Source organism: Medicago sativa, chromosome 5, assembly GCF_051527215.1.
Source record: "Medicago sativa cultivar Bolivia chromosome 5, Bolivia_mono, whole genome shotgun sequence".
In the NCBI taxonomy this organism is placed as follows: Eukaryota; Viridiplantae; Streptophyta; class Magnoliopsida; order Fabales; family Fabaceae; genus Medicago; species Medicago sativa.
Window position 1 is genome coordinate 3,095,117 of NC_140753.1, and position 13,246 is coordinate 3,108,362.

A 13,246-nucleotide genomic window follows, 5' to 3' on the forward strand; every position below is an offset into this window, starting at 1 on the left:
CCTTCTCTCATCTCTATCCCCACATATCACTCACCAGCGCTACCGCCCCCATTCTCAAGCCTTCTCCGTCCTCTTGCTCGCGCCTCTGACCCACTCTCACACCCGTCTCCGACCTTAACACCACCACAATCACCACCTCTTCTCTTCAAAACGATTTGACTGCAACACAACCTCACCGCCTCCTCTTCTTCTTCACAACCGCCTTCCTCGTCAATATCGTCGTTGTCTCTTGAAATCTGTTCAGATCTAAAAACTACGGCGTCGACAACCCGACCTCCCGCCGCCGTGTCCCTCACTCCCTCCGCCGGCATCTCCTTCAAATCTAACAGACATTCAGATTCGCTTTTAAAACAATCACCGTTTCTGCTTAGATCCGGCTCCGACGTCGATGAGAGAGTAACGGTGGTGAGAGATGATTTCTTTGAATTTGGGTAGATTTGAGAGGAGGATGAGGAAGAGTAACAGTTTCACTCTGCCCCCACCTCCGTCGCGTCCTCTTTGAATTTTGAATGCAGGGAAAAAATGGTTACGCCTTTGACAAATTATGGTTATATTGTTCGTTTATTTGGTTATCTGTAACTTACATGTGCAAAAAAAAAAAATCAATTCAAGCCAATTGTCACTGAGACAGTATATGTAAAAATGTGGTCATACAGACCATATATTTGGCTAGTTTTTCTTTCCCAGATGTAAATAATATCGTTTTAGGCGAATCGAACGCATGATCTATTTGATCACTGCACTAAAAGCATTTCCAACCATAAATAACCTGTTTTACAATCGGCAAGTTTGTCACGCCTAAGGACGGACAAGTTCAAATTTATGAAAAAATAGTGGTCACGTATTTGTAAAAATGTGGTCATACAGACCATATATTTGGTTAGTTTTTCTTTCCCAGATGTAAATAATATCGTTTTAGGCGAATCGAACGCATGATCTCATTTGATCACTGCACTAAAAGCATTTCCAACCATAAATAACCTGTTTTACAATCGGCAAGTTTGTCACGCCTAAGGACGGACAAGTTCTAATTTATGAAAAAATAGTGGTCACGTATTTGTAAAAATGTGGTCATACAGACCATATATTTGGCTAGTTTTTCTTTTCCAGATGTAAATAATATCGTTTTAGGCGAATCGAACGCATGATCTCATTTGATCACTGCACTAAAAGCATTTCCAATCATAAATAACCTGTTTTACGATCGGCAAGTTTGTCACGCCTAAGGACGGACAAGTTCTAATTTATGGAAAAATAGTGGTCACGTATTTGTAAAACTGTGGTCATACAGACCATATATTTGGCTAGTTTTTCTTTCCCAGATGTAAATAATATCGTTTTAGGCGAATCGAACGCATGATCTCATTTGATCACTGCACTAAAAGCATTTCCAACCATAAATAACCTGTTTTACAATCGGCAAGTTTATCACGCCTAAGGACGGACAAGTTCTAATTTATGAAAAAATAGTGGTCACGTATTTGTAAAAATGTGGTCATACAAAACATATTCATATTTATACTCTGTCAATATCTATCTTAAGAACCATAAAACCATACATAGTGCGATTAGAAGGAATAGTACATTACAAGCTTAGTGAGGACCATACTATAGTATTGTTCAAGAAAGTTAGTAAAAGAAGGAATAGTACATTACAAGCTTAAAAGAGCATAAAAAAATTTACATTAAATTTTGATTACGCCACTACATTATTTTTATTCTTCCTCGTATCACTCTTCACCCACGGTGTTCCAAAAACCCCGCTCTTGACACGATTTCTTGACTTGTCTTTTATTCGAGTGAACACGGTTGATGCTTGGTGATCTTCATCGTCTGATACATTTGATGATCTTCATCGTGTGGATACCCGAACCTTTGCTTGGTATTATATTGTAGAATTCCCAAGCTTCACATTTGGTATTCTTGCACCCATCTTGTTCAAGTTATCATCAATTTTCTTTGGCATGTTAGCATGTTAAAAATCCAGCCATAAAAGGCCATCGTACTCTGGCCAAATAGAAGAATCACAACACCAACCATATACTCTAGCCAATTAACTCTCTCCCAAGCTCAATATGACAACATTAGAGGCCATCATTTCAACACTAACACCTGCATAACAGTCCCACAATACAACACCAGAAACTGAACCAGAACACAAGCTTACTGAACCACAACATTCGGATCACGCAAATGTGTCCATGACAGAGTTTTCAGACAACAATTCAGCTTCAAAATTCAGCTCATTGTTCATTAATGATCAAGGGAAAGAAAGCAATTCAAGCAATAGCTCAAATATGAGTTTAAATGAACTATTATAACTTAATAATATATAGGAAAATCAATTTTTACAACCTTATAAAATAATGAAAATGGTAAATGAAACAAAATAGCATTAAATTTGAAATAATATGCTTATTCAGCTATGATTTTTTTTTTAAAGATCTGAAATGTATCGGTGCTACATTAGCATGTTGAAGATGCAATTATTGATGAAATTTTGTTATTTGAATTCTCCTCAATATTGGAGGATTGATATTCATTAAGTTTAACCCGTCACCCATCTTTTGAGTTGTTTATTGTTTTATGATGCATATATAAGTCCTAAAAGCAAGCCTCAATTGTAGCTATCACATGATTTGAATAATGTAGATAAGTAGACACATCAGTTGCAAGATTGGAGTTGGGCTAGCTTGAGAGGAATGCACAATATAATTCTGCAAACCTGAATTCTGCACAACAAAATGCTGCAGACCAAAATTATGTAAACTGCAGAAACAATGCAGAGGAGTCTCAATGGCACAGATATCTAGGCACTTTAAAATGCAACATAGTCTGTGCTTTTTTCCAGCAGCAATAGAAGATTAGATGTGCATCAGTGCTACGTAACCATCATGACTGTTTTAGTATGGCCCGAACAACATGGACTTCTAGTTTTAGAACACAATAATTCTTTCAGTGCTAATTGCAGAACTAATTGCTTTATCCCCCATTCAAATTAACGACACTGATCACTTCTTTCGTTTCCTCCACATTAGATGCAACAACAAATTTAGATCATACGGTAAACCGATAACAAAAATAACTATTGCAAGAGAACGAATTTTGTAAGAGAAAGATAAATTAGAGAATCAAGGATGAAACATAAAGATAAGATACCTAAAAAGGATCCTCTGTTTCTCACTTTCTCTTCCTCTGGTAAGGCATTCCTTTCCATATCATTTCATTCCAATATCCAGTTGATTATCACTGCATAGACATCGTGGACGATAAAAGAGCATCTGAGAAAGAAAGAAAAAAAAGATGAATCCTAGTTCTATTATAGACACATATATGAAATATTTAATTCTTTTGTTGTAGATGAATCCTATTTCTATTATAGACACTTATACATACCAAAGCATCTACAGCAATGGAACCAAAGTGAACCTTCTACAAACTACATATGAAAATGGTAGAGAACCAAAGATATATTAAAGAAGGATGATATCAGTCACCAATATATATTGAAATTTAAATGCTAATTGAAAAAGAACAGTGCACATAACTTGCCTATTTTATTCCTTTAATTGGACAGTCTAAACAATAATTCATTTCATATGTAGTATGAGAAACTCTCAACCTTTATTGCATTGATTCCAAACCTGAATATTCAAGTAATAAACTTTTTTAACATATTACACAAATCAAAATCTCCAAATAGAAAATTCAAAAATAAAAAATTGAAGAAAAAGAAAACAATGCCAAGGCTTGAGTGAAGTTGAATGACTTTGTACAAATTATATATGAATGAAATCATACAAAAGGATTTGTACAACATTTGAAACGCGAATGAGTAGTAAGAGATCAATTTAAAATGTATAACAACACAGTTCTAGATTCAATTACCATTTTTTTATCATAACATGAAGATAAAACATATTATAACAACTTTTATACCCCTGGTTGTAGCAATGCAAGAGACGTTGTGCTACTTATTCTAAAATTAATTGGCCATATTCTTATTCCTTTAGATAAAAATTACTTGCTGAATTTTGACCTATGAGTGAAAATTTAGATCTATGAGGCTATTCAAATTCCTTCTTGCTCATAAATTACTAAATAGTGTCTTCTATTACATGATAAACTTACATTCATAGGAACAAAAGGTACATAATAGCTACTTGGTGCCAAACCCCAACTTGGTTGCAGAAAAATATCTATACTTTTGGATGAACCAACTAATTTTGCAGACTTACAACTTGTGTTTTTAGGGGATGATATCATGTAACTAAGTGTATTTGATATGATATAGTTGTTTTCTTCTTTTTGCTTAGATAATTTGTGAAACTTGGGTTTGCCTTTTGCCATAAAGCGGAATTCGTCAATCAATATGTTTTACAGTACAACTCATAGAAATTTTATGCGACATGCACTCAATGACAACCAAAAGAGAGCCCTAGAAAAAAAACTCACCAAATCTTACTAAAAACCCAAAATAGAAATTGAAATTATGAACAAAAATCTGAAATCCTGAAAACCCATAAAATCTTACTGTAAACTAAACATACCATGCTGGGTTGATGCGTCCCTCCTTTAGTAAACCGCAGAACACCAGTCATGGTAAAAGACCTCCTTTGGCGCTCCATCGAAAGTACAATGCTTCTGATCGCATCAGCTTCATTGCAGTTCCTCCGTTAGTGAATAATAATGCGTTTTTCACTGGTTCGTTGATGCTGCATACTGTTCCTTACCAAGAAGAATTTATTCGCAGAAGCAAAAAGGATTCACGCTGAAGAGATATGGCGGTGGTTGCGATGGAGGTTTGGTCGGAAGTGGTCAATGGGTTTCTGCAAAATAATAACCTCAATCAGACCAAAATACTTCACCTACAATAATAATAAGGTTGTCTTGAAACCATGACTACATCTTCAATCCCTAATCAGAAATCAAATCTAGAATATACCTTTTTTTTAGCCAAGACTACATGTTATTTTCATATTAAATATCCAGCTTTTGGTTGTGCTACATCTAAATTGAAGGCCATCGATAAAAGCATCAGAAGTCAGAACATAAAAAATGAGGCAGAACCTTGTTACCTTTCCTTGGCCATCTGCAAATCGAAAGCAGTATAACAATCAGAAGTATAAAAATATCAATTACTCATGCCAGATAGCTAAAAGGGTCGTTACAACTTACCTAACAACAAAATAAAATGCCTAAAGGATTCATATTTGAATGAAGAGAAGTAGAATTCAAAATGTTTTTCAGCATAGAGTTATAAAAATCGATTTTACCATGAAAAAACTCTTATCATAAAAAGAACTAAAATCCAGAAATTCAACATCAACTTATGCTCTTCCAATTGTTTATCCAATCAACTAAAAAAATATAAACATTTTTTCTTAAATAGTAAGAGAATGAAATTATAGAAAATACCTTTCCTTTATCGCCATCTACACACAACTCATCAGACTTAGATGGAAAATTATTCACACATTTAACTTGATTTTATTGATCACCATCGAGAACCACACATTTTTTTGACGAATAGCCGGCACCACAGATGTTCTCGCCTTCACCGTCAAGTTAATCATTTGGTGAGGTTAGATTCATCGGAAGTCAATAAGGTGAAGATTTGAGAGATATAAAACTGACAGAGAAGGAAATGGTTGCCGACGAGAAAGAAAGAGGGAGTGGTGGTGGTTAAGGAGTGTGGTGGTGAGATAGAGAGAAGTGAGAGAGATCTGTTTGGAGATGAAAAGAGAGTGGTTGTGTGATGAAATTTCTAAAATGTCCCTTGCCACATGTCATTTTTTTATGTGGGTGTAGGAGTGGTAGTGCCACCTATGGTGGTATACCTATCAGGACTCGGGAATAAATTGAGAACTACAAGCACCTTCATTTGATATTTTACAATTACGTAAATGGGGTGGCGTTTAGCCTGGGACAGTTAACTTCTTTCCCACCATGGGAAAGTTGAAATTTTCCTGCCAGCTGACGGTATAACAGGTTGTTTCAATTATATTAAATTTATATTTTAATTATTATAATATCAAAATAGAATTACTTTTTTACACCTCCCATTCCACACACCAAAACATCTACTCCTCTCTCATCTACTCGGCTTTATTCCCTTTTTCATATGCAGGAAAAAACAAAGTTAAATCACATCTATCTCTTAGCTTCTCTTTGTTTTATTTTTTTTACAGATTTAGCTTATGTGTTAAACTCCATTTATTGTGTGTATATTACTTCATCTCTTTGAAATTATCCCATTGAAAATCATTTCTATTGAACCCTTAATCGAAGCTCCATGTTAATCCTGTCTTGAGGAGCAGTTTGTTCAGATCTAGAATAGAAGCTATTTATTTGATGTCAAAAATCAGCTCACAGATTGCTATTTGAGAAAAGGCAACAACTTCATATAGATCTTAACCCATTTGAGAAGAGTGTTATGCTGATACAACCAAAGTATTGTATTGAGATCGAAGGGATTATCAATACCAAAATGGAAACACCGTTTCTCTGAGGAGGAAGAAGAGGGAAAATTTGCTTTGCTGCTGTTCCCAGATGACTTTTTTTACTCATTTTTTGCATTGTTTTCTTTGTTTTGTTGAAGGCTAATTGGGTGACACAAAAGATATCTTATTAAAAAAAACAAAAGATATTGGTAAAAAAAAAAACGTTATGCTATCATTTTAATATATCTTATTAAAAATACCACATCATTTTTAAAAATAAACACAAGAAAAAAAATGGTACGTACTTTTTAAATAAAATAATATATGCTTCAAGAAATAAAAATATGTCACTTACTAATATTCAACAAATTTATTTTATGTCAAAGGCCCATGATTTAATAAAAAAAAACAGTATATCAAACAAATGAAAAAATGTTATTTAATCATTTAGTGGGGTCCACGTTTTTGTCTCACAATACTCAGCAGAAGGTAACAGCCATTACCAGGTAATTGATCCTAGCCATCCAATAAAAATAATGTTAAATCTATGGCTGTAAAGGAAACTTCCCCATCATGGGAAAAAAGAGTCCATTCCCATGCTAAACGTCACCACGTAAATGGTATTGTAGCTTCTTTTGATACATGGTGGATGTAAAAAAGACGTTAATAAGAAAATAAAAAAATCTACAACTTGAGAGCTGGAAATATATACTCATAGTCATAAAGCAGGTTTTTCAAGCTAGCACCTTCACGTGTAGCTTTATTGATGGAATCATCATTCATCACCCATCGTACACGAGCTTAGATTGAGATTTTGTATCACTTTAACGATACTTAAGAAGAATCTAAGAAAACAAGAACTGTCATTACACAAAATGGTTTCACTAGCCAAACTCTTAAAAAAAAAAATAAAAAAAAAACCACCGCCTTCCCTATGTACATTCATTCACTAAAGAAATCATATAGTATAGTATAAATTTAATTTTGAGCATGTCATCATCAACAACTTGTTTGCAATCCATCACAATGGTGATGCTTGAAATGCCAAAATAAGCTATCCACTTTATTGCTCGAAGAAGACTCCAATTAAGCCTCTCCTTCCATGTGTTTCATATTCTATTTTCGCTACTCCTTTGCAGCTACCAACACTTGTCCTTGTCCAGCTGAATTATGCATGCAAAAATCAATTCAAACACAACCAACGTCATCAAAATTTGCTCCATCAAGGTTTCATTTCACATAGTCACCAATAGGATTGAGCTGATGTATCACACATGTCCTTACTTGAACTTAGATTTCACTTCTTCCAAATGCTCCACGCCATGACAAAAAAATATGGCAGTTGGTCTAAATTAATTAATTGATATTTCATGACAATAATTTAATTTAAAAAACCGTGCGTATAATTTAATATAACTCAAAGGCTAATTGTGTAAACTGGAAAAAAATTGTTGGGTGGAAATCTTACCTTCCAACAAATGAAATTGACATATAACAAATACAAGGATCAATTCGAAAAGAAACAAGAACTTGAAGGACCAAACCGGGAAATAGGTCAAACATAAAAGTAAAGCAAACGTAATTTTGACTCAATTATTTAATGATTCATGAGATGGTGATTTTAATGTGATTCTCACATGAAGATGCAATGGGAGACAGTTTTAATGTGTTTCTCACAAGTAAGACAAGTACAAGAAACTGAAATTCCTAACCCTTTCAACACAGCTCAAACGAGGAGTATAGAAGCATGGCACATTTACCAGAAAAAGAACTTTCGCATTGAATTTAGAGTAAAGATATTGACATCCTTGGTAGAGTATGTGTTAAACGGAAAATTCTATGGTATACTCAAAAGAGATTGAATATACTGTTACATCAAATCTTTAAATTAATAACTAAATTAAATTATCGTTTTGGACTTCCTGTTATTGTCAACCTCAGGGCAACTTTGAGAAAACGAAAAACTAAATCTTATTTATCGAAAGTATTAGTTGAATAAAGTTTATTTTTTTCTAAATTTTTACTATTCATAGTAGAGAATATTGATTATTTCTTACGATAAAATGTAAAAATAATAATATGATTGTTATAAGAGATTATTCTTACATCCAACCAATAAAAATATGACACATGTTATTAACTTTAAAAAAATGTGATTTTAATTAAGGAAATGGAAACAATAAATGGTGGTGGGTGGTTTTTGTTGGTTAAAGAAATTGAAAAACGAAGAGAGAAATATTAAAAATAATGAGAAAAAATTATGATATTATTTATTTTTATTATTTTAATGAGATGTTTGATTTTAATTGGTTGAATGTAAGAATGATCTCTTAGGTAAGAGTTCAGGTAAGAATTTCTCTTGTTATAAACAATGAAATGATATTTTTGCTAATGAAATGATTTTTTCTAAGAAGTTCCCGTTTCCTACACATTCTATGCTATTTTCTTTTTATCACATCACCAAACTATGGCATCTATTATGTCACTTTTTTTCTCTTTCTCTCTCTTTAATTCTAGTTTTATACACCGACGACATGAATGTACACAAAAACATTTTCCTAAATAGAGTGCTTTCTAGTCTAAACATCATGAACTCTTTCCATAACGTAAATTTGAGTGACCAATTAAATTTCTCAATTCATACAACTTCGAACCAAAACGCCGATTTACTACCAAAATTAAACTAATTAAAAAATGTCGAAATGAAAATCATTAGAAAATGAAACACTAATAATAATAAAATAAAGAAATTTCCCCAACCCTCCCAGCATGTCAAAAGCATGATATTCTGAATAGGACGCCACGTATTAACAACACAAATCCAAACCATCCACGTTTGCCTCGAATTATCCAACATCCTTAGACATATGTACGATTAAGATTTCACTTTCATTTCCAAACGTGTGCTGCCTCAACCATTTACATGCTTCGTGTCATCCCAATCTCATATTCATATACGTATACAAAAAGCAACCATATGCCATCGATAGTTTCCTCCTTCAAGAAGATAACTCAAACTCTCAAACTATATACAAACATTCATATCAATATTTCATAAATTTGCTTAGATATGTGTTTTAGACCAATATATACACACTATGTCACATGTAACATCGGATTCTGGTAGTAAAAACAATAACATATGTAGTAGTAGCAAAAGTGGTAAGAGGAAGTTGTCAAATATTATGGATGATGATACTAATAATATTGTTGCCGACAATATTAACAAATCTAAAGAAATTGAGCGGCGTTACGATGATTATAGAAGGAAGAGAAAACGTCCATGCAAAGTGGCGGTGGTTCCTACGATGGAATCAACCACCGGAGAAACCGCCACGGCGTCACACGGTTTTATATCGGTGATTGGGCGGAGGAGGGTGATGGAAGATGCTATTAAGGTGATTCCACATTTTGTTGCGGCAGAACAACAACCGTGTGGTTATGATTTCTTTGCAGTTTATGACGGTCATGGTGGTATGACGGTGGCGAATGCTTGCCGTGATAGGTTGCACTTGTTGTTGGCGGAGGAAGTGAAGGAGGGTAGGAGGAATCATGGATTGGATTGGTGTAAAGCTATGTGTTCTTGTTTTATGAAGATGGATCGTGAAATTGGAGTCGGTGGAAGTTGTGGTGATGAGGTTGATGGGAATACCGTGGGTTCTACGGCAGCTGTGGTGGTGGTGGGGAAGGAGGAGATCGTGGTGGCGAATTGTGGTGACTCAAGGGCGGTGCTTTTTAGTGGCGGTGTAGCGGTGCCACTTTCACGTGATCATAAGGTGATGGTTTATTAATGATGACTCATGAGATATAAAGGAATTTACAATTAAGCAACTAAACATGTACACTTAATTCTCATAAAAAAATATGTACACTGAATTGGTTAATTTGTTTAGTTCATATATCATATATCACTGGAGAGGATCCTTTCCCGTATATATGCATATTGCTTATCTAATAAGTAATTAACTAGAATAATGAGTTGTTTTTTTTAAGAGGCAAAATAGATTTATAGTATACATAGTTTGGTATTAGGAGTTATTTTATATATATATTTATAATAAATTATATAGAGAAAAAAATGAACACAAAATTGTGTCGCTAATTCTTTTTAGATGATGAAATCAATCTTCTTAAATACAAAGTTCATAGATATAGAAGACACGGCATTTCAAATGGTTTTATTGACATTCAATCATTCAATGTGATGATATTTTTTTATGTTTGATCATTTTAATATAAATCAAATTTTTAACTAATTTCGGTACCTTATCCAACAAAACTTAGGGTGCCAAATTCTTTGTAATTATTCTAAAAAAAAGGTTAGGTTTTGTAATTTGTTTTGGCTGAATTATTATTATTTAATGATGATCAGCCAGATCTTCCGGATGAAAGAGAAAGGATTGAAGCAGCAGGTGGAAGAGTAATTGATTGGAATGGGAATCGTGTTTTAGGAGTACTCGCAACTTCCAGATCAATAGGTACGTACTTCATGCATGCTAATAATATTTATTACTCCGTGATAGATACTTATATTGATTCCACAGATTTAGAAATTTAATACAATGCATGCATTTGATGATATACTTAATATTGTCCGTGATAGATTAATCATTTTATCTTTGTGAGAAAAATCCTATACATATGCATGCGTGCATGATCCCACACGATATCATGGTCAAAGGAAAATGATCAACATCATCACAAAACACTTATCTCACGATGAGAAGCAATGTTGTATAATTGGCTAAACACTCCATGATTTACATCAAATACAGATGAATATTAGTTTCGTATTTCTTCGAAAAAATTGCATGTGATTCTATTTGTCATTTTCTTACGGTGCATATATAGCAATGCTCACGAGCAAATAACAACTCATTTCTCGTTACAAGGAGTTAAAATTTCTTGAAAAATTAACAAAAAGTTTGTGAATAAAAAAACAAATATCAGCATTGTTATTTATAGTACGATCAATTTTAAGTCAAAACAAAACCTATGACCAATCAAAAAGCTCCTAACATGATAGGAACCAGAAACTATCACTAACAAACTATGATAAGGCTAGGGTTCTAAGCTAAAAGATAAAGAAGAATAAAACTAACTAAGATAAAATGAAATAACTTTTTATTCGTTTTTCTTCATTCCTTTCTAATGGAATAATAAAATGTTTATATAGGTTGATGCTTACACATTTCTAATGGCATAATACAATGTTTATATAGGTTGATGCATACACATGGTAAGATAAGTGCATCAGCCACACAATAACAATACTATCAAACAAACTAATATAATATGCTTAAAGACCCCTTTCTAGAATAAACTAGAAGAAATCATTATTCTAGCCTCCATGATCATACATAACAATACACTATAATTTGATAAAAAAGACAACCAATCAGATACATTCCCTCAAAAGAAAAGAAAAAACCAATCAGATATATTTGTTTGTTTGTTTGTGTTGTACTAAACAACATTTTTCTATTCACCAAAAAGAAGAGGACAACATTTTACTTGCACTTTTTCTCTCAAAAAAAAAAAAACATTTTCCTTGCACTTGCATAAGTCTTTTTTCAACGTGACTTAGATCGAGAGTTCAGAATACATGGTATAGACACAATTTTGACACCATTGCATTGCATTGCATATGCAGGGGATCACTGCATGAAGCCATTTGTGATATCTCAACCAGAGATCAACGTGTACGGACGAACAAAATCAGACGAGTTTGTTGTGGTGGCAAGTGATGGTCTTTGGGATGTAGTATCAAATAATTTTGTTTGTGAAGTGGTTAGAAGTTGCCTCCAAGGTCATATGAGGAGGCATAATATGAAAGAAGATCACACTATTAAAAGCTATGCAGCAGAGGCTGCGGCAATCTTAGCTGAATTGGCAATGGCTAAGGGAAGTAAAGACAACATAAGTGTTATAGTCATCCAGCTCAACACTAACATTTGATCCAATCCCATTGTTTGTTTTTTTTTCTTTCTCTTGGTTTGTTTCTTTTTACTTTTTGGTTCCTAATTGTCTCTTTGCAAAAGTGTTGTATTGGATAGTTGGGATATACGTTTTTGAAATTTCTCAAAAGAGTCAAGGTGCTTTTTTTTCCTTTCAATATTTACAGTGGGTTATTAAATAGAGTAATATTGTTTACGATTATTCTTTGAGCAAATTGATCCAATCTATCTTTTATAGTGATTCTTAAAACATCAACCGTCTCCATTGCAATTGCACTCAAAAGTGACAACATGCAACCAATTTCCATCGCTGACACCATGAGATTTTCATTCGTAATAGACAGTGGCGGAGCTAGAAAATATTCTGGGGGTGGGCCAAATTATTTTTTATCCATTCAAGTGACCAATTATTTCATGTGCTAATTTACCGCGTAAAGGAGTTTTATTTTTGGATCAACCAAAACCTAAAATCGACATAAAATTGTATAAAATCTCGCAAAATAGACCTATAATTGAATTATTTAAATTTTTTGGGTGAGCCACTACACCACTTTACGGGAATTTGGATCAACCGAAACCTAAAACCGACACAAAATTGTATAAAATCTCGCAAAGTACACATATAATCGTTGATTTTTTAATTTTTCGGGGTGGGCCGTGGCCCACCTCAGCCCATGAAGGGCTCCGCCACTGGTAATAGAGAAATGATAGATACATTGACAAAATTTATCAAGAAAATTTTAAGATAGTGTATTTGCTAATACATTTCCTTAATTACACACTATTACCCCCCTTTATTTCCGCCAAATAACAAATTTAATTGGTTGAGAACTTTTCTTGATAAAA

At 33.6% G+C, this 13,246-nt stretch overlaps 1 protein-coding gene and 2 long non-coding RNA genes across 4 annotated transcripts; 2 read left to right on the forward strand and 1 right to left on the reverse strand.

Moving 5' to 3' along the window:
• Positions 1-1,538: 1,538 nt before the first annotated feature.
• Positions 1,539-5,708, reverse strand: LOC146919172 (uncharacterized). Of its 2 annotated transcripts, none has more exons than XR_015011361.1 (6): positions 5,419-5,708; positions 4,946-5,092; positions 4,551-4,829; positions 3,553-3,644; positions 3,160-3,281; positions 1,539-3,017 (listed from the first exon to the last, which is right to left on the reverse strand). It is a non-coding gene; the product is annotated as an uncharacterized LOC146919172 (long non-coding RNA). The 2 variants fall into 2 exon arrangements; XR_015011360.1 differs by having other exon boundaries at positions 1,539-3,027.
• A 201-nt stretch (positions 5,709-5,909) lies between these two features.
• LOC146919173 (uncharacterized) lies at positions 5,910-6,569 on the forward strand. Its single transcript, XR_015011362.1, has 2 exons — positions 5,910-5,991; positions 6,292-6,569. It is a non-coding gene; the product is annotated as an uncharacterized LOC146919173 (long non-coding RNA).
• A 2,751-nt stretch (positions 6,570-9,320) lies between these two features.
• LOC146919174 (putative protein phosphatase 2C 8) lies at positions 9,321-12,602 on the forward strand. The gene is made up of 3 exons (XM_085712419.1): positions 9,321-10,219; positions 10,816-10,921; positions 12,097-12,602. Exons 1-3 carry the CDS (start codon positions 9,542-9,544, stop codon positions 12,399-12,401), a joined length of 1,089 nt encoding a protein of 362 aa, XP_085568545.1. The 5' UTR covers positions 9,321-9,541; the 3' UTR covers positions 12,402-12,602.
• Positions 12,603-13,246: the final 644 nt, after the last annotated feature.

Coding starts and splice junctions, on each gene's coding strand:
- LOC146919174 (XM_085712419.1), top strand. CDS start 9,542: ATGTCACATGTAACATCGGATTCTGGTAGTAAAAACAATAACATATGT. Junction 10,220..10,815: donor CACTTTCACGTGATCATAAG/GTGATGGTTTAT, acceptor AATGATGATCAG/CCAGATCTTCCGGATGAAAG. Junction 10,922..12,096: donor CGCAACTTCCAGATCAATAG/GTACGTACTTCA, acceptor TTGCATATGCAG/GGGATCACTGCATGAAGCCA.